Source organism: Oncorhynchus tshawytscha, linkage group LG16 (assembly GCF_018296145.1).
Source record: "Oncorhynchus tshawytscha isolate Ot180627B linkage group LG16, Otsh_v2.0, whole genome shotgun sequence".
NCBI lineage: Eukaryota > Metazoa > Chordata > Actinopteri > Salmoniformes > Salmonidae > Oncorhynchus > Oncorhynchus tshawytscha.
This window is the reverse complement of record NC_056444.1, coordinates 18,935,194-18,959,735: the sequence shown is the minus strand read 5'-3', so window position 1 is coordinate 18,959,735 and position 24,542 is coordinate 18,935,194. Positions and strand designations below refer to the sequence as shown.

Here is a 24,542-nt window from a genome sequence, read left to right as displayed (position 1 = left end):
AGTTCATTACCTGTAGACCACGGTTAAGTTAACTACCTGTAGACCACAAGCTGTTAACTACCTGTAGACCACGGTTAAGTTAATTACCTGTAGACCACAGGCTGTTAACTACCTGTAGACCACGGTTAAGTTAATTACCTGTAGACCACGGTTAAGTTAACTACCTGTAGACCACGGTTAAGTTAATTACCTGTAGACCACAGGCTGTTAACTACCTGTAGACCATGGTTAAGTTAATTACCTGTAGACCACGGTTAAGTTAATTACCTGTAGACTACGGTTAAGTTAATTGCCTGTAGACCACGGTTAAGTTAATTGCCTGTAGACCACGGTTAAGTTAATTACCTGTAGACCATGGTTAAGTTAACTACCTGTAGACCATGGTTAAGTTAACTACCTGTAGACCATGGTTAAGTTAACTACCTGTAGACCACAGGCTGTTAACTACCTGTAGACCACGGTTAAGTTAACTACCTGTAGACCACAGTTAAGTTAATTACCTGTAGACCACAGGCTGTTAACTACCTGTAGACCACAGTTAAGTTAATTACCTGTAGACCACGGTTAAGTTAACTACCTGTAGACCACAGGCTGTTAACTAACTGTAGACCACAGGCTGTTAATTACCTGTAGACCACAGGCTGTTAACTACCTGTAGACCACGGTTAAGTTAATTACCTGTAGACCACAGGCTGTTAACTACCTGTAGACCACGGTTAAGTTAATTACCTGTAGACCACAGGCTGTTAACTACCTGTAGACCACGGTTAAGTTAACTACCTGTAGACCACGGTTAAGTTAATTGCCTGTAGACCACGGTTAAGTTAATTACCTGTAGACCACAGGCTGTTAACTACCTGTAGACCACAGTTAAGTTAATTACCTGTAGACCATGGTTAAGTTAATTACCTGTAGACCACAGGCTGTTAACTACCTGTAGACCACGGTTAAGTTAATTACCTGTAGACCACAGGCTGTTAACTACCTGTAGACCATGGTTAAGTTAATTACCTGTAGACCACAGGCTGTTAACTACCTGTAGACCACAGGCTGTTAATTACCTGTAGACCACAGGCTGTTAACTACCTGTAGACCACGTTTAAGTTAATTACCTGTAGACCACGGTTAAGTTAATTACCTGTAGACCACAGGCTGTTAACTACCTGTAGACCACGGTTAAGTTAACTACCTGTAGACCACAGGCTGTTAACTACCTGTAGACCACAGGCTGTTAACTACCTGTAGACCACGGTTAAGTTAATTACCTGTAGACCACAGGCTGTTAACTACCTGTAGACCACGGTTAAGTTAATTACCTGTAGACCACGGTTAAGTTAACTACCTGTAGACCACGGTTAAGTTAACTACCTGTAGACCACGGTTAAGTTAACTACCTGTAGACCACAGGCTGTTAACTACCTGTAGACCACAGGCTGTTAACTACCTGTAGACCACAGGCTGTTAACTACCTGTAGACCACAGTTAAGTTAATTACCTGTAGACCACGGTTAAGTTAACTACCTGTAGACCACAGGCTGTTAACTACCTGTAGACCACAGGCTGTTAACTACCTGTAGACCACAGGCTGTTAACTACCTGTAGACCACGGTTAAGTTAATTACCTGTAGACCACGGTTAAGTTAACTACCTGTAGACCACGGTTAAGTTCATTACCTGTAGACCACGGTTAAGTTAACTACCTGTAGACCACAAGCTGTTAACTACCTGTAGACCACGGTTAAGTTAATTACCTGTAGACCACAGGCTGTTAACTACCTGTAGACCACGGTTAAGTTAATTACCTGTAGACCACGGTTAAGTTAACTACCTGTAGACCACAGGCTGTTAACTACCTGTAGACCATGGTTAAGTTAATTACCTGTAGACCACGGTTAAGTTAATTACCTGTAGATTGCCACGGTTAAGTTAATTACCTGTAGACCATGGTTAAGTTACCTACCTGTAGACCATGGTTAAGTTAACTACCTGTAGACCATGGTTAAGTTAACTACCTGTAGACCATGGTTAAGTTAACTACCTGTAGACCACAGGCTGTTAACTACCTGTAGACCATGGTTAAGTTAACTACCTGTAGACCACAGGCTGTTAACTACCTGTAGACCACGGTTAAGTTAACTACCTGTAGACCACAGTTAAGTTAATTACCTGTAGACCACGGTTAAGTTAACTACCTGTAGACCACAGGCTGTTAACTACCTGTAGACCACAGGCTGTTAACTACCTGTAGACCACAGGCTGTTAACTACCTGTAGACCACAGGCTGTTAACTACCTGTAGACCACAGGCTGTTAATTACCTGTAGACCACAGGCTGTTAACTACCTGTAGACCACGGTTAAGTTAATTACCTGTAGACCACAGGCTGTTAACTACCTGTAGACCACGGTTAAGTTAATTACCTGTAGACCACAGGCTGTTAACTAACGTGGTCTACAGGTAGTTAACTACCTGTAGACCATGGTTAAGTTAACTACCTGTAGACCATGGTTAAGTTAACTACCTGTAGACCATGGTTAAGTTAACTACCTGTAGACCATGGTTAAGTTAACTACCTGTAGACCATGGTTAAGTTAACTACCTGTAGACCATGGTTAAGTTAACTACCTGTAGACCATGGTTAAGTTAACTACCTGTAGACCATGGTTAAGTTAACTACCTGTAGACCACAGTTAAGTTAATTACCTGTAGACCACAGTTAAGATAACTACCTGTAGACCACAGGCTGTTAACTACCTGTAGACCACAGGCTGTTAATTACCTGTAGACCACAGGCTGTTAACTAACTGTAGACCACGGTTAAGTTAATTACCTGTAGACCACAGGCTGTTAACTACCTGTAGACCACAGGCTGTTAACTACCTGTAGACCACGGTTAAGTTAATTACCTGTAGACCACAGGCTGTTAACTACCTGTAGACCACGGTTAAGTTAATTACCTGTAGACCACAGGCTGTTAACTACCTGTAGACCACGGTTAAGTTAACTACCTGTAGACCACGGTTAAGTTAATTGCCTGTAGACCACGGTTAAGTTAATTACCTGTAGACCACATTCTGTTAACTACCTGTAGACCACAGTTAAGTTAATTACCTGTAGACCATGGTTAAAATAATTACCTGTAGACCACAGGCTGTTAACTACCTGTAGACCATGGTTAAGTTAATTACCTGTAGACCACAGGCTGTTAACTACCTGTAGACCATGGTTAAGTTAATTACCTATAGACCACAGGCTGTTAACTACCTGTAGACCATGGTTAAGTTAATTACCTGTAGACCACAGGCTGTTAACTACCTGTAGACCACAGGCTGTTAACTACCTGTAGACCACAGGCTGTTAACTACCTGTAGACCACGGTTAAGTTAATTACCTGTAGACCACAGGCTGTTAACTACCTGTAGACCACGGTTAAGTGAATTACCTGTAGACCACGGTTAAGTTAACTACCTGTAGACCACAGGCTGTTAACTACCTGTAGACCGGTTAAGTTAACTACCTGTAGACCACAGTTGTTAATTACCTGTAGACCACAGGCTGTTAACTACCTGTAGACCACAGTTAAGTTAATTACCTGTAGACCACGGTTAAGTTAACTACCTGTAGACCACAGGCTGTTAACTAACTGTAGACCACAGGCTGTTAATTACCTGTAGACCACAGGCTGTTAACTACCTGTAGACCACGGTTAAGTTAATTACCTGTAGACCACAGGCTGTTAACTACCTGTAGACCACGGTTAAGTTAATTACCTGTAGACCACAGGCTGTTAACTACCTGTAGACCACGGTTAAGTTAACTACCTGTAGACCACGGTTAAGTTAATTGCCTGTAGACCACGGTTAAGTTAATTACCTGTAGACCACAGGCTGTTAACTACCTGTAGACCACAGTTAAGTTAATTACCTGTAGACCATGGTTAAGTTAATTACCTGTAGACCACAGGCTGTTAACTACCTGTAGACCACGGTTAAGTTAATTACCTGTAGACCACAGGCTGTTAACTACCTGTAGACCATGGTTAAGTTAATTACCTGTAGACCACAGGCTGTTAACTACCTGTAGACCACAGGCTGTTAATTACCTGTAGACCACAGGCTGTTAACTACCTGTAGACCACGGTTAAGTTAATTACCTGTAGACCACGGTTAAGTTAATTACCTGTAGACCACAGGCTGTTAACTACCTGTAGACCACGGTTAAGTTAACTACCTGTAGACCACAGGCTGTTACTACCTGTAGACCACAGGCTGTTAATTACCTGTAGACCACAGGCTGTTAACTACCTGTAGACCACGGTTAAGTTAATTACCTGTAGACCACAGGCTGTTAACTACCTGTAGACCACGGTTAAGTTAATTACCTGTAGACCACGGTTAAGTTAACTACCTGTAGACCACGGTTAAGTTAACTACCTGTAGACCACAGGCTGTTAACTACCTGTAGACCACAGGCTGTTAACTACCTGTAGACCACAGGCTGTTAACTACCTGTAGACCACAGTTAAGTTAATTACCTGTAGACCACGGTTAAGTTAACTACCTGTAGACCACAGGCTGTTAATTACCTGTAGACCACAGGCTGTTAACTACCTGTAGACCACAGGCTGTTAACTACCTGTAGACCACGGTTAAGTTAATTACCTGTAGACCACAGGTTGTTAACTACCTGTAGACCACGGTTAAGTTAATTACCTGTAGACCACGGTTAAGTTAACTACCTGTAGACCACAGGCTGTTAACTACCTGTAGACCACGGTTAAGTTAATTACCTGTAGACCACAGGCTGTTAACTACCTGTAGACCACGGTTAAGTTAATTACCTGTAGACCACGGTTAAGTTAACTACCTGTAGACCACGGTTAAGTTAATTACCTGTAGACCATGGTTAGGCTTAACTACCTGTAGACCATGGTTAAGTTAATTACCTGTAGACCACGGTTAAGTTAATTACCTGTAGACCACGGTTGTTAACTACCTGTAGACCACAGGTTAAGTTAACTACCTGTAGACCATGGTTAAGTTAATTACCTGTAGACCATGGTTAAGTTAACTACCTGTAGACCATGGTTAAGTTAACTACCTGTAGACCACCATGGTTAAGTTAACTGTTAATTACCTGTAGACCACAGGCTGTTAACTACCTGTAGACCACGGTTAAAGTTAACTACCTGTAGACCACAGTTAAGTTAATTACCTGTAGACCACAGGCTGTTAACTACCTGTAGACCACGGTTAAGTTAATTACCTGTAGACCACGGTTACGTTAACTACCTGTAGACCACAGGCTGTTAACTACCTGTAGACCACAGGCTGTTAACTACCTGTAGACCACAGGCTGTTAACTACCTGTAGACCAGTTAATTACCTGTAGACCACAGGCTGTTAACTACCTGTAGACCACGGTTAAGTTAATTACCTGTAGACCACAGGCTGTTAACTACCTGTAGACCACAGGGTTAAAGTTAACTACCTGTAGACCACGGTTAAGTTAATTACCTGTAGACCACGGTTAAGTTAATTACCTGTAGACCACAGGCTGTTAACTACCTGTAGACCATGGTTAAGTTAATTACCTGTAGACCATGGTTAAGTTAATTACCTGTAGACCACAGGCTGTTAACTACCTGTAGACCATGGTTAAGTTAATTACCTGTAGACCACAGGCTGTTAACTACCTGTAGACCATGGTTAAGTTAATTACCTGTAGACCACAGGCTGTTAACTACCTGTAGACCACAGGCTGTTAACTACCTGTAGACCACAGGCTGTTAACTACCTGTAGACCACAGGTTGTTAACTACCTGTAGACCACGGTTAAGTTAATTACCTGTAGACCACAGGCTTAAGTTAACTACCTGTAGACCACGGTTAAGTTAACTACCTGTAGACCACAGGCTGTTAACTACCTGTAGACCACAGGCTGTTAACTAGGCTGTTAACTACCTGTAGACCACAGGCTGGTAGACCACGGTTAAGTTAATTACCTGTAGACCACGGTTAAGTTAACTACCTGTAGACCACGGTTAAGTTAATTACCTGTAGACCACGGTTAAGTTAACTACCTGTAGACCACAGGCTGTTAACTACCTGTAGACCACAGGCTGTTAACTTAGATTACCTGTAGACCACAGGCTGTTAACTACCTGTAGACCACTGGTTAAGTTAATTACCTGTAGACCACAGGGTTAGTTAACTACCTGTAGACCACAGGCTGTTAACTACCTGTAGACCATGGTTAAGTTAATTACCTGTAGACCACAGACCATGGTTAATTACCTGTAGACTACGGTTAAGTTAAGTTAATTACCTGTAGACCACGGTTAAGTTAATTACCTGTAGACCATGGTTAAGTTACCTACCTGTAGACCATGGTTAAGTTAACTACCTGTAGACCATGGTTAAGTTAACTACCTGTAGACCATGGTTAAGTTAACTACCTGTAGACCACAGGCTGTTAACTACCTGTAGACCATGGTTAAGTTAACTACCTGTAGACCACAGGCTGTTAACTACCTGTAGACCACGGTTAAGTTAACTACCTGTAGACCACAGTTAAGTTAATTACCTGTAGACCACGGTTAAGTTAACTACCTGTAGACCACAGGCTGTTAACTACCTGTAGACCACAGGCTGTTAACTACCTGTAGACCACAGGCTGTTAACTACCTGTAGACCACAGGCTGTTAACTACCTGTAGACCACAGGCTGTTAATTACCTGTAGACCACAGGCTGTTAACTACCTGTAGACCACGGTTAAGTTAATTACCTGTAGACCACAGGCTGTTAACTACCTGTAGACCACGGTTAAGTTAATTACCTGTAGACCACAGGCTGTTAACTTAACCGTGGTCTACAGGTAGTTAACTACCTGTAGACCATGGTTAAGTTAACTACCTGTAGACCATGGTTAAGTTAACTACCTGTAGACCATGGTTAAGTTAACTACCTGTAGACCATGGTTAAGTTAACTACCTGTAGACCATGGTTAAGTTAACTACCTGTAGACCATGGTTAAGTTAACTACCTGTAGACCATGGTTAAGTTAACTACCTGTAGACCATGGTTAAGTTAACTACCTGTAGACCACAGTTAAGTTAATTACCTGTAGACCACAGTTAAGATAACTACCTGTAGACCACAGGCTGTTAACTACCTGTAGACCACAGGCTGTTAATTACCTGTAGACCACAGGCTGTTAACTAACTGTAGACCACGGTTAAGTTAATTACCTGTAGACCACAGGCTGTTAACTACCTGTAGACCACAGGCTGTTAACTACCTGTAGACCACGGTTAAGTTAATTACCTGTAGACCACAGGCTGTTAACTACCTGTAGACCACGGTTAAGTTAATTACCTGTAGACCACAGGCTGTTAACTACCTGTAGACCACGGTTAAGTTAACTACCTGTAGACCACGGTTAAGTTAATTGCCTGTAGACCACGGTTAAGTTAATTACCTGTAGACCACATTCTGTTAACTACCTGTAGACCACAGTTAAGTTAATTACCTGTAGACCATGGTTAAAATAATTACCTGTAGACCACAGGCTGTTAACTACCTGTAGACCATGGTTAAGTTAATTACCTGTAGACCACAGGCTGTTAACTACCTGTAGACCATGGTTAAGTTAATTACCTATAGACCACAGGCTGTTAACTACCTGTAGACCATGGTTAAGTTAATTACCTGTAGACCACAGGCTGTTAACTACTGTTAACTACCTGTAGACCACGGTTAAGTTAACTACCTGTAGACCACAGGCTGTAGACCAGGCTGTTAACTAGGCTAAGTTAATTACCTGTAGACCACAGGCTGTTAACTACCTGTAGACCACGGTTAAGTTAATTACCTGTAGACCACGGTTAAGTTAACTACCTGTAGACCACAGGCTGTTAACTACCTGAAGACCACAGGCTGTTAACTACCTGTAGACCACAGGCTGTTAACTACCTGTAGACCAGTTAAGTTAATTACCTGTAGACCACGGTTAAGTTAACTACCTGTAGACCACAGGCTGTTAACTACCTGTAGACCACAGGCTGTTAACTACCTGTAGACCACAGGCTGTTAACTACCTGCGGTTAAGTTAACTACCTGTAGACCACAGGCTGTTAACTACCTGTAGACCACAGGCTGTTAACTACCTGTAGACCACAGGCTGTTAACTACCTGTAGACCACGGTTAAGTTAATTACCTGTAGACCACGGTTAAGTTAACTACCTGTAGACCACAGGCTGTTAACTACCTGTAGACCATGGTTAAGTTAATTACCTGTAGACCACGGTTAAGTTAATTACCTGTAGACTACGGTTAAGTTAATTGCCTGTCGACCACGGTTAAGTTAATTACCTGTAGACCATGGTTAAGTTACCTACCTGTAGACCATGGTTAAGTTAACTACCTGTAGACCATGGTTAAGTTAACTACCTGTAGACCATGGTTAAGTTAACTACCTGTAGACCACAGGCTGTTAACTACCTGTAGACCATGGTTAAGTTAACTACCTGTAGACCACAGGCTGTTAACTACCTGTAGACCACGGTTAAGTTAACTACCTGTAGACCACAGTTAAGTTAATTACCTGTAGACCACGGTTAAGTTAACTACCTGTAGACCACAGGCTGTTAACTACCTGTAGACCACAGGCTGTTAACTACCTGTAGACCACAGGCTGTTAACTACCTGTAGACCACAGGCTGTTAACTACCTGTAGACCACAGGCTGTTAATTACCTGTAGACCACAGGCTGTTAACTACCTGTAGACCACGGTTAAGTTAATTACCTGTAGACCACAGGCTGTTAACTACCTGTAGACCACGGTTAAGTTAATTACCTGTAGACCACAGGCTGTTAACTACCTACCTGTAGACCATGGTTAAGTTAACTACCTGTAGACCATGGTTAAGTTAACTACCTGTAGACCATGGTTAAGTTAACTACCTGTAGACCATGGTTAAGGTTACCTGTAGACCAAGTTAACTACCTGTAGACCATGGTTAAGTTAACTACCTGTAGACCATGGTTAAGTTAACTACCTGTAGACCATGGTTAAGTTAACTACCTGTAGACCATGGTTAAGTTAACTACCTGTAGACCACAGGTTGTTAACTACCTGTAGACCACAGTTAAGTTAAGTTAATAACTACCTGTAGACCACAGGCTGTTAATTACCTGTAGACCACTAGGCTGTTAATTACCTGTAGACCACAGGCTGTTAACTACCTGTAGACCACAGGCTGTTAACTACCTGTAGACCATGGTTAAGTTAATTACCTGTAGACCACAGGCTGTTAACTACCTGTAGACCATGGTTAAGTTAATTACCTGTAGACCACAGGCTGTTAACTACCTGTAGACCATGGTTAAGTTAATTACCTGTAGACCACAGGCTGTTAACTACCTGTAGACCATGGTTAAGTTAATTACCTGTAGACCACAGGCTGTTAACTACCTGTAGACCACAGGCTGTTAATTACCTGTAGACCACAGGCTGTTAACTACCTGTAGACCACGGTTAAGTTAATTACCTGTAGACCACAGGCTGTTAACTACCTGTAGACCACGGTTAAGTTAATTACCTGTAGACCACGGTTAAGTTAACTACCTGTAGACCACAGGCTGTTAACTACCTACCTGAAGACCACAGGCTGTTAACTACCTGTAGACCACAGGCTGTTAACTACCCACAGGCTGTTAACTACCTGTAGACCACAGGCTGTTAACTACCTGTAGACCACAGGTTGTTAACTACCTGTAGACCACGGTTAAGGTTAACTACCTGTAGACCACAGGCTGTTAACTACCTGTAGACCACAGGCTGTTAACTACCTGTAGACCACAGGCTGTTAACTACCTGCGGTTAAGTTAACTACCTGTAGACCACAGGCTGTTAACTACCTGTAGACCACAGGCTGTTAACTACCTGTAGACCACAGGCTGTTAACTACCTGTAGACCACGGTTAAGTGAATTACCTGTAGACCACGGTTAAGTTAACTACCTGTAGACCACAGGCTGTTAACTACCTGAAGACCACAGGCTGTTAACTACCTGTAGACCACAGGCTGTTAACTACCTGTAGACCACAGTTAAGTTAATTACCTGTAGACCACGGTTAAGTTAACTACCTGTAGACCACAGGCTGTTAACTACCTGTAGACCACAGGCTGTTAACTACCTGTAGACCACAGGCTGTTAACTACCTGTAGACCACGGTTAAGTGAATTACCTGTAGACCACAGTTAAGTTAACTACCTGTAGACAATGGTTAAGTTAACTACCTGTAGACCATGGTTAAGTTAACTACCTGTAGACCACAGTTAAGTTAATTACCTGTAGACCACGGTTAAGTTAACTACCTGTAGACCACAGGCTGTTAACTACCTGTAGACCACAGGCTGTTAATTACCTGTAGACCACAGGCTGTTAACTAACTGTAGACCACGGTTAAGTTAATTACCTGTAGACCACAGGCTGTTAACTACCTGTAGACCACAGGCTGTTAACTACCTGTAGACCACGGTTAAGTTAATTACCTGTAGACCACAGGCTGTTAACTACCTGTAGACCACGGTTAAGTTAATTACCTGTAGACCACGGTTAAGTTAACTACCTGTAGACCACGGTTAAGTTAATTACCTGTAGACCACAGGCTGTTAACTACCTGTAGACCATGGTTAAGTTAATTACCTGTAGACCACGGTTAAGTTAATTACCTGTAGACTACGGTTAAGTTAATTGCCTGTAGACCACGGTTAAGTTAATTGCCTGTAGACCACGGTTAAGTTAATTATCTGTAGACCATGGTTAAGTTAACTACCTGTAGACCATGGTTAAGTTAACTACCTGTAGACCATGGTTAAGTTAACTACCTGTAGACCACAGGCTGTTAACTACCTGTAGACCATGGTTAAGTTAACTACCTGTAGACCACAGTTAAGTTAATTACCTGTAGACCACAGGCTGTTAACTACCTGTAGACCACAGTTAAGTTAATTACCTGTAGACCACGGTTAAGTTAACTACCTGTAGACCACAGGCTGTTAACTAACTGTAGACCACAGGCTGTTAATTACCTGTAGACCACAGGCTGTTAACTACCTGTAGACCACGGTTAAGTTAATTACCTGTAGACCACAGGCTGTTAACTACCTGTAGACCACGGTTAAGTTAATTACCTGTAGACCACAGGCTGTTAACTACCTGTAGACCACGGTTAAGTTAACTACCTGTAGACCACGGTTAAGTTAATTGCCTGTAGACCACGGTTAAGTTAATTACCTGTAGACCACAGGCTGTTAACTACCTGTAGACCACAGTTAAGTTAATTACCTGTAGACCATGGTTAAGTTAATTACCTGTAGACCACAGGCTGTTAACTACCTGTAGACCACGGTTAAGTTAATTACCTGTAGACCACAGGCTGTTAACTACCTGTAGACCATGGTTAAGTTAATTACCTGTAGACCACAGGCTGTTAACTACCTGTAGACCACAGGCTGTTAATTACCTGTAGACCACAGGCTGTTAACTACCTGTAGACCACGGTTAAGTTAATTACCTGTAGACCACGGTTAAGTTAATTACCTGTAGACCACAGGCTGTTAACTACCTGTAGACCACGGTTAAGTTAACTACCTGTAGACCACAGGCTGTTAACTACCTGTAGACCACAGGCTGTTAATTACCTGTAGACCACAGGCTGTTAACTACCTGTAGACCACGGTTAAGTTAATTACCTGTAGACCACAGGCTGTTAACTACCTGTAGACCACGGTTAAGTTAATTACCTGTAGACCACGGTTAAGTTAACTACCTGTAGACCACGGTTAAGTTAACTACCTGTAGACCACGGTTAAGTTAACTACCTGTAGACCACAGGCTGTTAACTACCTGTAGACCACAGGCTGTTAACTACCTGTAGACCACAGGCTGTTAACTACCTGTAGACCACAGTTAAGTTAATTACCTGTAGACCACGGTTAAGTTAACTACCTGTAGACCACAGGCTGTTAATTACCTGTAGACCACAGGCTGTTAACTACCTGTAGACCACAGGCTGTTAACTACCTGTAGACCACGGTTAAGTTAATTACCTGTAGACCACGGTTAAGTTAACTACCTGTAGACCACGGTTAAGTTCATTACCTGTAGACCACGGTTAAGTTAACTACCTGTAGACCACAAGCTGTTAACTACCTGTAGACCACGGTTAAGTTAATTACCTGTAGACCGCGGTTAAGTTAATTACCTGTAGACTACGGTTAAGTTAATTGCCTGTAGACCACGGTTAAGTTAATTACCTGTAGACCATGGTTAAGTTAACTACCTGTAGACCATGGTTAAGTTAACTACCTGTAGACCATGGTTAAGTTAACTACCTGTAGACCATGGTTAAGTTAACTACCTGTAGACCACAGGCTGTTAACTACCTGTAGACCATGGTTAAGTTAACTACCTGTAGACCACAGGCTGTTAACTACCTGTAGACCACGGTTAAGTTAACTACCTGTAGACCACAGTTAAGTTAATTACCTGTAGACCACGGTTAAGTAAACTACCTGTAGACCACAGGCTGTTAACTACCTGTAGACCACAGGCTGTTAACTACCTGTAGACCACAGGCTGTTAACTGTAGACCACAGGCTGTTACCTGTAGACCACAGGCTGTTAACTACCTGTAGACCACAGGCTGTTAATTACCTGTAGACCACAGGCTGTTAACTACCTGTAGACCACGGTTAAGTTAATTACCTGTAGACCACAGGCTGTTAACTACCTGTAGACCACGGTTAAGTTAATTACCTGTAGACCACAGGCTGTTAACCACCTGTAGACCACGGTTAAGTTAATTACCTGTAGACCGCGGTTAAGTTAATTACCTGTAGAACACGGTTAAGTTAATTACCTGTAGAACACGGTTAAGTTAATTACCTGTAGAACACGGTTAAGTTAATTACCTGTAGACCACGGTTAAGTTCATTACCTGTAGAACACGGTTAATTACCTGTAGAACACGGTTAATTACCTGTAGAACACGGTTAAGTTAATTACCTGTAGACCATGGTTAAGTTAATTACCTGTAGACCACAGTTAAGTTAATTACCTGTAGACCACAGTTAAGTTAATTACCTGTAGACCACGGTTAAGTTAATTACCTGTAGAACACGGTTAAGTTAATTACCTGTAGACCACGGTTAAGTTCATTACCTGTAGAACACGGTTAATTACCTGTAGAACACGGTTAATTACCTGTAGAACACGGTTAAGTTAATTACCTGTAGACCATGGTTAAGTTAATTACCTGTAGACCACGGTTAAGTTGATTACCTGTAGACCACGGTTAAGTTAATTACCTGTAGACCACGGTTAAGTTAATTACCTGTAGACCACGGTTAAGTTAATTACCTGTAGACCACGGCTAAGTTAATTACCTGTAGACCACGGTTAAGTTAATTACCTGTAGGACACGGTTAATTACCTGTAGACCACGGTTAATTACCTGTAGACCACAGTTATGTTAACTACCTGTAGACCATGGTTAAGTTAACTACCTGTAGAACACTGTTAAATACCTGTAGACCATGGTTAAGTTAACTACCTGTAGACCATGGTTAAGTTAATTACCTGTAGAACACGGTTAATTACAGGTAGTTAACTACCTGTAGAACACAGAGGGTTAAGTACCTGTAGAACACAGAGGGTTAAGTACCTGTAGAACACAGAGGGTTAAGTACCTGTAGAACACAGAGGGTTAACTACCTGTAGAACACAGAGGGTTAACTACCTGTAGAACACAGAGGGTTAACTACCTGTAGAACACAGAGGGTTAACTACCTGTAGAACACAGAGGGTTAACTACCTGTAGAACACAGAGGGTTAACTACCTGTAGAACACAGAGGGTTAACTACCTGTAGAACACAGAGGGTTAACTACCTGTAGAACACAGAGGGTTAACTACCTGTAGGACACAGAGGGTTAACTACCTGTAGAACACAGAGGGTTAAGTACCTGTAGAACACAGAGGGTTACCTACCTGTAGAACACAGGGGGTTAACTACCTGTAGGACACAGAGGGTTAACTACCTGCAGAACACAGAGGGTTAACTACCTGCAGAACACAGAGGGTTAACTACCTGCAGAACACAGAGGGTTAACTACCTGCAGAACACAGAGGGTTAACTACCTGCAGAACACAGAGGGTTAACTACCTGTAGAACACAGAGGGTTAACTACCTGTAGAACACAGGGGGTTAACTACCTGTAGAACACAGGGGGTTAACTACCTGTAGAACACAGGGGGTTAACTACCTGTAGAACACAGGGGGTTAACTACCTGTAGAACACAGGGGGTTAACTACCTGTAGAACACAGGGGGTTAACTACCTGTAGAACACGGATAGTTAACTACCTTTAGAACACAGAGGGTTAACTACCTTTAGAACACGGTTAACTACCTTTACAATGAGGTTGACTACCTGTAGAACATGGTTAACTACCTGTAGAACACAGTTAAATTAACTACCTGTAGGACACAGTTAACTATTTGTAGAACGTAGTTAACTTCACTACCTGTAGAACTCGTAGCGATCATTCTTGCTATGGAACCCCAGCAGTCGTATGACGAGGATGACCACGTAGAAAACAAAAGCCATGTACATGTGCACGTGGATCATGGCACTGACCACCCTACACAGCATGTCCCCCAACATCCAGTAACCAGCAGCATAGTAGTAGATCCTGAAGGGTACGGTGAGTAGGAACAGGAAGTGGGCCAGGGTGAGGTTGAGCATAGCGATGGTGATGACTGATCGCATGTTGGATTGGAGGATGTGGATCATCAGGGCCAACCCGATGACCCCAATGACCAGGACCAGGCTATAGATGGACACCAGGGTAAATTTGAGGATGGACATGGTTTCCAGCTTGTCGGACATGGTAGAGTTAGAGGGAACCTGAGACGCCAACTTCGCTGGGGGATGGGGAGAAGAGAGAGAGAGATAGAGAACAGAATGCAGTAAAGCAGACACTCTTATCAATTCAAATTAGGAGGGTAAACAACCAACCACACAATATCATTATTGTAGGTATTGACATGATACAGTGGGGCAAAAAAGTTTAGTCAGCCACCAATTGTGCAAGTTCTCCCACTTAAAAAGATGGGAGAGGCCTGTAATTTTCATCATAGGTACACTTCAACTATGACAGACAAAATGAGAAAAAAAATCCAGAAAATCACATTGTAGGATTTTTAATGAATTTATTTGTAAATTATGGTGGAAAATAAGTATTATAAATAAAAATAAGTATTATCAGAGCTACAGTAGACCTTTATACAAACAAGCCATTTGCAACACAGGCCCACCATCATTCACTTTGAACTGGACTGTGTGTTTACAGTTGGTTACAACAGCGTGACTTTAGATCATTAGAACGCATTAGTCAAAAGCCGCAAAATACACCTGAATGGATTTCTGCAAATATGTTACTTTACAGCCGCATCCTCAGAGCATGCGCAGACCAGCTGGCTGGTGTGTTTACAGACATATTCAATCAATCCTTATCCCAGTCTGCTGTTCCCACATGCTTCAAGAGGGCCACCATTGTCCCTGTTCCCAAGAAAGCGAAGGTAACTGAGCTAAACGACTACCGCCCCGTAGCACTCACTTCCGTCATCATGAAGTGCTTTGAGAGACTAGTCAAGGACCATATCACCTCCACCCTACCTGACACCCTAGACCCACTCCAATTTGCTTACCGCCCAAATAGGTCCACAGACGACGCAATCGCAACCACACTGCCCTAACCCATCTGGACAAGAGGAATACCTATGTGAGAATGATGTTAATCGACTACAGCTCAGCATTTAACACCATAGTACCCTCCAAACCCGTCATCAAGCTCGAGACCCTGGGTCTCGACCCCGCCCTGTGCAACTGGGTACTGGACTTCCTGACGGGCCACCCCCAGGTGGTGAGGGTAGGTAACAACATCTCCAACCCGCTGATCCTCAACACTGGGGCCCCACAAGGGTGTGTTCTAATCCCTCTCCTGTACTCCCTGTTCACCCACGACTGCGTGGCCATGCACGCCTCCAACTCAATCATCAAGTTTGCGGACGACACTACAGTGGTAGGCTTGATTACCAACAACGATGAGACGGCCTACAGGGAGGAGGTGAGGGCCCTCGGAGTGTGGTGTCAGGAAAATAACATCACACTCAACGTCAACAAAACAAAGGAGATTATTGTGGACTTCAGGAAACAGCAGAGGGAGCACTCCCCTATCCACATCGGGGGACAGTAGTGGAGAGGGCAGTAAGTTTTAAGTTCCTCGGCATACACATTACGGACAAACTGAATTGGTCCACCCACACAGACAGCGTCGTGAAGAAGGTGCAGCCTCTTCAACCTCAGGAGGCTGAAGAAATTTGGCTTGTCACCAAAAGCACTCACAAACTTCTACAGATGCACAATCGAGAGCATCCTGTCGGGCTCCGCCCACAACCGTAAGGCTCTCCAGAGGCTAGTGAGGTCTGCACAACGCATCACCGGGGGCAAACTACCTGCCCTCCAGGACACCTACACAACCCGATGTCACAGGAAGGCCATAAAGATCATCAAGGACAACAACCACCCGAGCCACTGCCTGTTCACCACGCTATCATCCAGAAGGCGAGGTCAGTACAGGTGCATCAAAGCAAGGACCGAGAGACTGAAAAACAGCTTCTATCTCAAGGCCATCAGACTGTTAAACAGCCAACACTAACATTGAGTGGCTACTGCCAACACACTGACTCAAGTCTAGTGACTTTAATAATGGAAATTGATGTAAAAATATATCACTAGCCATTTTAAACAATGCTACTTAATATAATGTTTACATACCCTACATTACTCATCTCATATGTATATGTACAGTGCCTTGCGAAAGTATTCGGCCCCCTTGAACTTTGCGACCTTTTACCACATTTCAGGCTTCAAACATAAAGATATAAAACTGTATTTTTTTGTGAAGAATCAACAACAAGTGGGACACAATCATGAAGTGGAACGACATTTATTGGATATTTCAAACTTTTTTAACAAATCAAAAACTGAAAAATTTGGCGTGCAAAATTATTCAGCCCCCTTAAGTTAATACTTTGTAGCGCCACCTTTTGCTGCGATTACAGCTGTAAGTCGCTTGGGGTATGTCTCTATCAGTTTTGCACATCGAGAGACTGAATTTTTTTCCCATTCCTCCTTGCAAAACAGCTCGAGCTCAGTGAGGTTGGATGGAGAGCATTTGTGAACAGCAGTTTTCAGTTCTTTCCACAGATTCTCGATTGGATTCAGGTCTGGACTTTGACTTGGCCATTCTAACACCTGGATATGTTTATTTTTGAACCATTCCATTGTAGATTTTGCTTTATGTTTTGGATCATTGTCTTGTTGGAAGATAAATCTCCGTCCCAGTCTCAGGTCTTTTGCAGACTCCATCAGGTTTTCTTCCAGAATGGTCCTGTATTTGGCTCCATCCATCTTCCCATCAATTTGAACCATCTTCCCTGTCCCTGCTGAAGAAAAGCAGGCCCAAACCATGATGCTGCCACCACCATGTTTGACAGTGGGGATGGTGTGTTCAGGGTGATGAGCTGTGTTGCTTTTACGCCAAACATAACGTTTTGCATTGTTGCCAAAAAGTTCAATTTTGGTTTCATCTGACCAGAGCACCTTCTTCCACATGTTTGGTGTGTCTCCCAGGTGGCTTGTGGCAAACTTTAAACAACACTTTTTATGGATATCTTTAAGAAATGTCTTTCTTCTTGCCACTCTTCCATAAAGGCCAGATTTGTGCAATATACGACTGATTGTTGTCCTATGGACAGCGTCTCCCACCTCAGCTGTAGATCTCTGCAGTTCATCCAGAGTGATCATGGGCCTCTTGGCTGCATCTCTGATCAGTCTTCTCCTTGTATGAGCTGAAAGTTTAGAGGGACGGCCAGGTCTTGGTAGATTTGCAGTGGTCTGATACTCCTTCCATTTCAATATTATCGCTTGCACAGTGCTCCTTGGGATGTTTAAAGCTTGGGAAATCTTTTTGTATCCAAATCCGGCTTTAAACTTCTTCACAACAGTATCTCGGACCTGCCTGGTGTGTTCCTTGTTCTTCATGATGCTCTCTGCGCTTTTAACGGACCTCTGAGACTATCACAGTGCAGGTGCATTTATACGGAGACTTGATTACACACAGGTGGATTGTATTTATCATCATTAGTCATTTAGGTCAACATTGGATCATTCAGAGATCCTCACTGAACTTCTGGAGAGAGTTTGCTGCACTGAAAGTAAAGGGGCTGAATAATTTTGCACGCCCAATTTTTCAGTTTTTGATTTGTTAAAAAAGTTTGAAATGTCCAATAAATGGCGTTCCACTTCATGATTGTGTCCCACTTGTTGTTGATTCTTCACAAAAAAATACAGTTTTATATCTTTATGTTTGAAGCCTGAAATGTGGCAAAAGGTCGCAAAGTTCAAGGGGGCCGAATACTTTCGCAAGGCACTGTATATACTGTACTCTATATCATCTACTGCATCTTTATGTAATACATGTATCACTAGCCACTTTAAACTATGCCACTTTGTTTACATACCCTACATTACTCATCTCATATGTAGATACTGTACTCGATACCATCTACTGCATCTTGCCTATGCCGTTCTGTACCATCACTCATTCATATATCTTCATGTACATATTTTTTTTAAAAACAGAAGAAACTAAATCAATGGCTACAGAGGGACTTATCTTTAAAAGGTAGAGACCTTCAGCCTTGGTTATTAGGAATCTCTAGACTAACATATGGTGCTCTATCTTTATATCTTGACCGTAAAATAAGCAAGGAGATAGACCAGATGCTTTTCAACTTTCTTTGGAGAAACCGTACCCATTACATTAGGAAAACTGTTGTAATGAACACTTATGAGAATGGTGGACTGAATTTTCTGGATTTTACTACTTTAAATAATACTTTCAAGATCAATTGGATAAAACAATTCCTAAGAAGACCCACTTCTATCTGGAATTTTATTCCTCATCATGTCTTCTCTACTTTTGGTGGCCTTAACTTCATGTTGTTTTGCAATTATAATATTGACAAAGTTCCAGTGAAACTTCCTGCTTTTCATCAGCAGGTTTTCTTGTCATGGTCCTTAATTTATAAACACAATTTTTCTCCACACAGATATTATATATGGAATAATCGGGATATATTGTATAAAAATACCTCTCTGTTTTTAGAATATTGGTTCAGAAATAATATCCTATTGGTGAGCCAACTGGTAAATGCAGAGGGTCTTTTACTCAGTTATAAAGAATTCTTATCACTTTACAAGGTCCCTGTAACACCTAAAGATTTTGCAATTGTTTTAGATGCCATTCTCTCAGGTGTTGCTATGTTATTTAGGAACATGTCAAGACCTGACCGTCAGAGCCTACCTTCTATTGACCCTGTTGACTCATCAGTAGGAAAGATTTGTTTCTCTTTTGGTCCATTCAACAACAGAGCGATACGATCCTTGTTTCAGCAGGATGTTGTATCTATACCTTATGTAATGCCTTATTGGAATGGATTTATTGATAATATCTGTTGGAAAAAAGTTTGGATGTTGCCACACACATACCTACTTGTTAACAAAATTAAGGAAGTTTCCTTTAAAATTATTCATAAATATTATCCTGCCAACCACTATATGAAGAAGTTTAAGGAAAACATCAACTCAAATTGCTCCTTTTGTAATGACCACCCAGAAACAGTTGTGCATCTTTTTTGGCATTGTATGCATGTAAGAAAACTGTGGCAAGACATCAGTAGGTTTATAATTGAACACATTTATGAAGATTTTACACTATTGTGGAGAGATTTACTGTTTGGATTCTTTACATACAATAGAAATAAGCGGAATCATTTTTATGTAATTAATTTCATTATTCTTTTGGCCAAATTTCATATACACAAATGTAAATTTACAAACAGAAAACCACATTTTCGTACCCTACAAAAAGAAATTGAACTGTATTTTAAGACGGTTAAATGCTCTACTAACAAAAAAGCTGTTAGAATTGTAAGTATATGCATGTCCCTTAAGGTCCTTGTGTAATTGTAATGTGATATTGTACCCCCTAGCGCAGCTCCCAGCCCCGCCCCCAGCCCCGCCCCTAGCTCGATTGTCTATTGTTTGTAATCTATGTATGCTTGTGTTCCCTCATGTGCTTTATGTATTGATTGATATTAAAAAATAAAAATACATTTAAAAATATCTTCATGTACATATTCTTTATCCCTTTACACTGTGTATAAGGTAGTAGTTTTGGAATTGTTAGGTTAGATTACTCGTTGGTTATTACTGCATTGTCGGAACTAGAAGCACAAGCATTTCGCTACACTCGCATTAACATCTGCTAACCATGTGTATGTGACCAATAACATTTGATTTGATTTGAAATTTGGGAACATTACAGTTCTATTGATTAAACAACCATGAAAAGGTGTGCTCTCTCTCCCTCAGTTATGCACATCAACAACAAGATTAACAACTAACGCTAACCAGAGCAAGATGAGCTCAAATCTAACAAAGGAACATTAGATAAACCCTCTCAAACTTTTTCAGCTTGTTGGCCGTCAAAATTGCACTGATAAAAGATGGGGAATTGTAGCCTCCTCATCCTTCTGCAGCTTGTCTGACAATGCATTCTTGTCCCAACCAAGCACCCAAGCTAAATGGCTAAAGTTGTCTAGCTTGCTAGCCAGCTACTTCCAGACATAAATGAGAGAACACCTTACTCTGACCATTTTACTCGCATGTTATCTAGTGTTCGTGACTAACTATTACATTTTTTTGCCTACGCTTACTGACACCGGTCATATTCAGCGGGTGTTGCACATTCGTAAATTCATCAGTTATTCTGTTCTCTGGCACACTCAGACGAGAGTGCTCTGAAATCGGAGTAGATAGACAGAGTGAATTTGCGAACGCAAGAGATATGCTAACTGGATAACAATCGTTCATGTTCTTGCTAGCTAACCAAATGACACCTGCATCTAAAGCTGTGTATAGCCACTGAAAATCTATATGAGGGGAAAACATCAGTCAATCACCCACTCCTCCAATGACATGACATCCTCCTAGCAGCTAGCTAGATAGCTATCTAGCTAAGGTTAGGCTCCGTGTTTTTAGCTTGCTACATAAATAGATGTGCTAGCCTATTAGCTATGTTATGACTGACTTGTGATCATTGCCCTTGCTAGTTTGATTGTATTGACATTCCCAGCCTTAGTTACATTCGTCTGTTTTTGTCCAGAGTATTGAATCATTGAAACTGAAACAGTGCATCCCGAATGGAGGCAGCAAACAATGTACCAGGCCAGCTGTGATTAACAACCTGATAGCAATATTTGTTGGACTACCAAGAAATGTATTGGTGAATTATATGAATCATGCATTGAACTGCATCCATCTATTCTGCCAACAATGCCTTAGTGTACGTCATTGAATGTTGACTCAAATATAACCTATTTTTAAAACCTTTTAAAAAGTTGGTTTTGTAGGATTAACTGGGAATGTAATATTTTTGACTGATATTATGATTGTCTGTTTCATATGCACTGTCAGTTCCACTGTAAACTTTAGGTCACTGGTTACTTTGTACTAAATGTGAAATCTTTTTGCAATGGGAAGTGATAGTTCTACATTTTGATTGGGAAATGCTCAATGGTTGTTTTTTTGTCTTTTTATGATTGAAACCTACTGGCTTATTATGTCAGAGTTTATGCACTGCTTATCCTTTAACATCATGCTGTGTGTGACTGCTGTCTTTCCATCGGCCCTATGTATTGATGCCTGGAGAAGGTGGTATAGTCTAATTTTGTCAAAAAGTTCCCAAACTGCCCACCCAGCGAAGGAAAGGTGCCCTGTGTGGATGCCCCGTGATACAAACAGGCATGATGACAATTGCACATCACAAATAGCCTACTAACCAACACTTAGGACTTACCCTTTTCAATACCTAGTTTACACACCCATTGTTGACTTAGTTAACATTTACTGGTAGATATCATACGTTGAAACGTCTTTCCTATCCACCGGGCTACCGATGTCGTTATTCTGTGATCTGCTCCATGCCAAAACCAGTTGAGAGCTGCACACTCTTGCTGCCTGCAGATGATATTCTGCTGTAACTAGGCTATGTGTTCAGCGCACATGCATGTGAATATATTTCACGGGCTTTGCGATTGTGTTGGCTACTTTGTGCATGATTTCTCTATTGTAGTACGTAATTGATAAGTCATATACCTCCACTACACTACTTTGATACTCAACAGTAGGGATTAAGAAGTGAGTATAAGCAATGCCCGCTGAAAAAAGTGGGTATGCCTGTGTATACCCTCCACTACACCACTGGCCCTTTATGTTTTACAAAAAGTGACCTCTCTTACATGAGTGCGCTGGTATTATGGTTGCTGTCCTTTCAGAATCACAAACCTGTCACACACTGAAGGTCTATAGGTTCACCACTGTACTAACCTGTCACACACTGAAAGTCTATAGGTTCAGCACTGCGCAAACATGTCTATAATAGATATAAAGGCTGTTAAGATACTAATGTTTCAAGAAAGGAGTGTATATATTTGGCCTGGCGAAGCGGTTTTATGCTCTGACTGAAAGGAAGCTGATAATTCTGAGTTTTTACTCTGCTGGTTTTGGCTGGTCTCGGGAAGAAATTACCAGTCCTCACTGTCCAAGACCGAGTACAAATGTATCCAACACTGAGACACTCAATGTGGTCTCGGGTACTACAGCCCTGCATTATATACATACTGTCGGTCACAGTGGACACATATTGTAATACAGTGAGTGATTGTACCTGTCCATATCTACTGGGAGTGACAAAAAAATGAAAATTCAACTATTAGGAAAACAACCAATGTGCAACACAATCCTCCTCACAACCTTAAAATCTATCAAGTAAGTCTCATGTCATTACAGAAGTCTTAAGTTCTGAAAAATGACAATAGAATATATAGCAATATCAAATCATTCTGTAAACCTACCTTCTGATGGATCAGGTAAAAACATTCCACAGAGAAGGAAATCAGGGTGGTGTGAGTGTCAGGAAGTTTTTGTGAGTGTCAGGGCATACAGTATGTGTGTGAGAGAGAGTGTGACCGATGCACCACCCTTACCAGAGCTGCTTTACCACCCCCTTTTCTTTGTAAAGAAAGCACAGTGCGTTTGACAGGTCCTTTTTACATACTGTCTGCAGAGTCAGAAGCACACAACACCACATTCTCGAGAAGGGATTACACATATGGCAGCTCAGCCACAGAGCTGTCAACTTCCTCTGACCGGCTCTATGCACCCACACTGACAGAGAAAGAGAGAACACTTCCTGTCTTTCTCTGGGAGGACTCTATATTAAAGTCTTTCTATAGGCCTTTTAAAGGGTTTACAAAGGCTGTGAGCAGCTCCATACATCATTATTCAGCCTCATAAAATAGAGTGTGTATGAAGTGTGAGTGTGTAATCCATGTGGTGAGAGACCAGGCTGTTCAACAGAACTGAAACAGGATGTGGTGAAAATTGAGAGATATTCTCAGACATGCCAAATTAGCCAAGACTTTTCTTCCAGTAAACAAAATCATTACTCCATCATTGTTCTCAGAAAGAGCTGATATACACCCACCGGCCATCTTATTAGGTACACTACCCCGTACACAAAATTGGATCAGTCCTACAGACAGTGAGTCACATGGCTTGCTATATAAAGCAGGCATTGAGGCATTCAGTTGCGGTTTGATTGAACGTTAGAATGGGCGAAATTAGTGACCTAAGCGACTTTGAGCGTAATGTGATCATCGGTGCCAAGTGCCAGATCAAGTATCTCAGAAATGGCTACCCTCCTGGGCTTTTCACAAACGACAGTGTCGAGGGTTTACAGAGAATGGTACAACAAACAAGAAATATCCAGTCAGCGGCTGTCCTGTGGGCGAAAACAGCTCGTTGACGAAAGAGGTTGAAGGAGAATGGCAAGAATCGTGCAAGCTAACAGGCGGGCCACAAACAGACAAATAATGGCGCAGTACAACAGTGGTGTGCAGAATGGCTTCTAGGAACGCACAAATTGTTGATCCTTGTCTTAGATGGGCAATTGCAGCAGACGACCACACCAGGTTCCACTCCTATCAGCTAAAAATAAGAAGAAGTGGGCACACGGTCGCCAACACTCTTATGTCAAGTGTTATTGAAGTGTTGTGGTTGCAGGTTCACATGGCACATCTAAAGCCTTTTATTTTGGAGTGTTGCTATAGGCCACCAAGTGCTAACAGTCCGTATCTAGATAGTTTTGCTATAGGCCACCAAGTGCTAACAGTCAGTATCTAGATAGTTTTGCTATAGGCCACCAAGTGCTAACAGTCAGTATCTAGATAGTTTTGCTATAGGCCACCTAGTGCTAACAGTCAGTATCTAGATAGTTT

The 24,542-nt window shown here is 41.9% G+C and overlaps 1 protein-coding gene across 3 annotated transcripts; it reads right to left on the bottom strand.

Moving 5' to 3' along the window:
• Positions 1–14,397: 14,397 nt before the first annotated feature.
• On the bottom strand, positions 14,398–23,394 carry LOC121839546 (probable G-protein coupled receptor 141). 3 transcript variants are annotated; one of them, XM_042298602.1, is made up of 2 exons: positions 23,118–23,254; positions 14,398–14,991 (listed from the first exon to the last, which is right to left on the bottom strand). In XM_042298602.1, the coding sequence occupies exon 2, from the start codon at positions 14,959–14,961 to the stop codon at positions 14,593–14,595; it is 369 nt and encodes a 122-aa protein (XP_042154536.1). In that variant the 5' UTR covers positions 14,962–14,991; positions 23,118–23,254; the 3' UTR covers positions 14,398–14,592. The 3 variants fall into 3 exon arrangements, with proteins under 3 accessions (XP_042154536.1, XP_042154535.1, XP_042154534.1); XM_042298601.1 differs by having other exon boundaries at positions 14,400–14,996; positions 23,250–23,394; XM_042298600.1 differs by having other exon boundaries at positions 14,436–14,996.
• Positions 23,395–24,542: the final 1,148 nt, after the last annotated feature.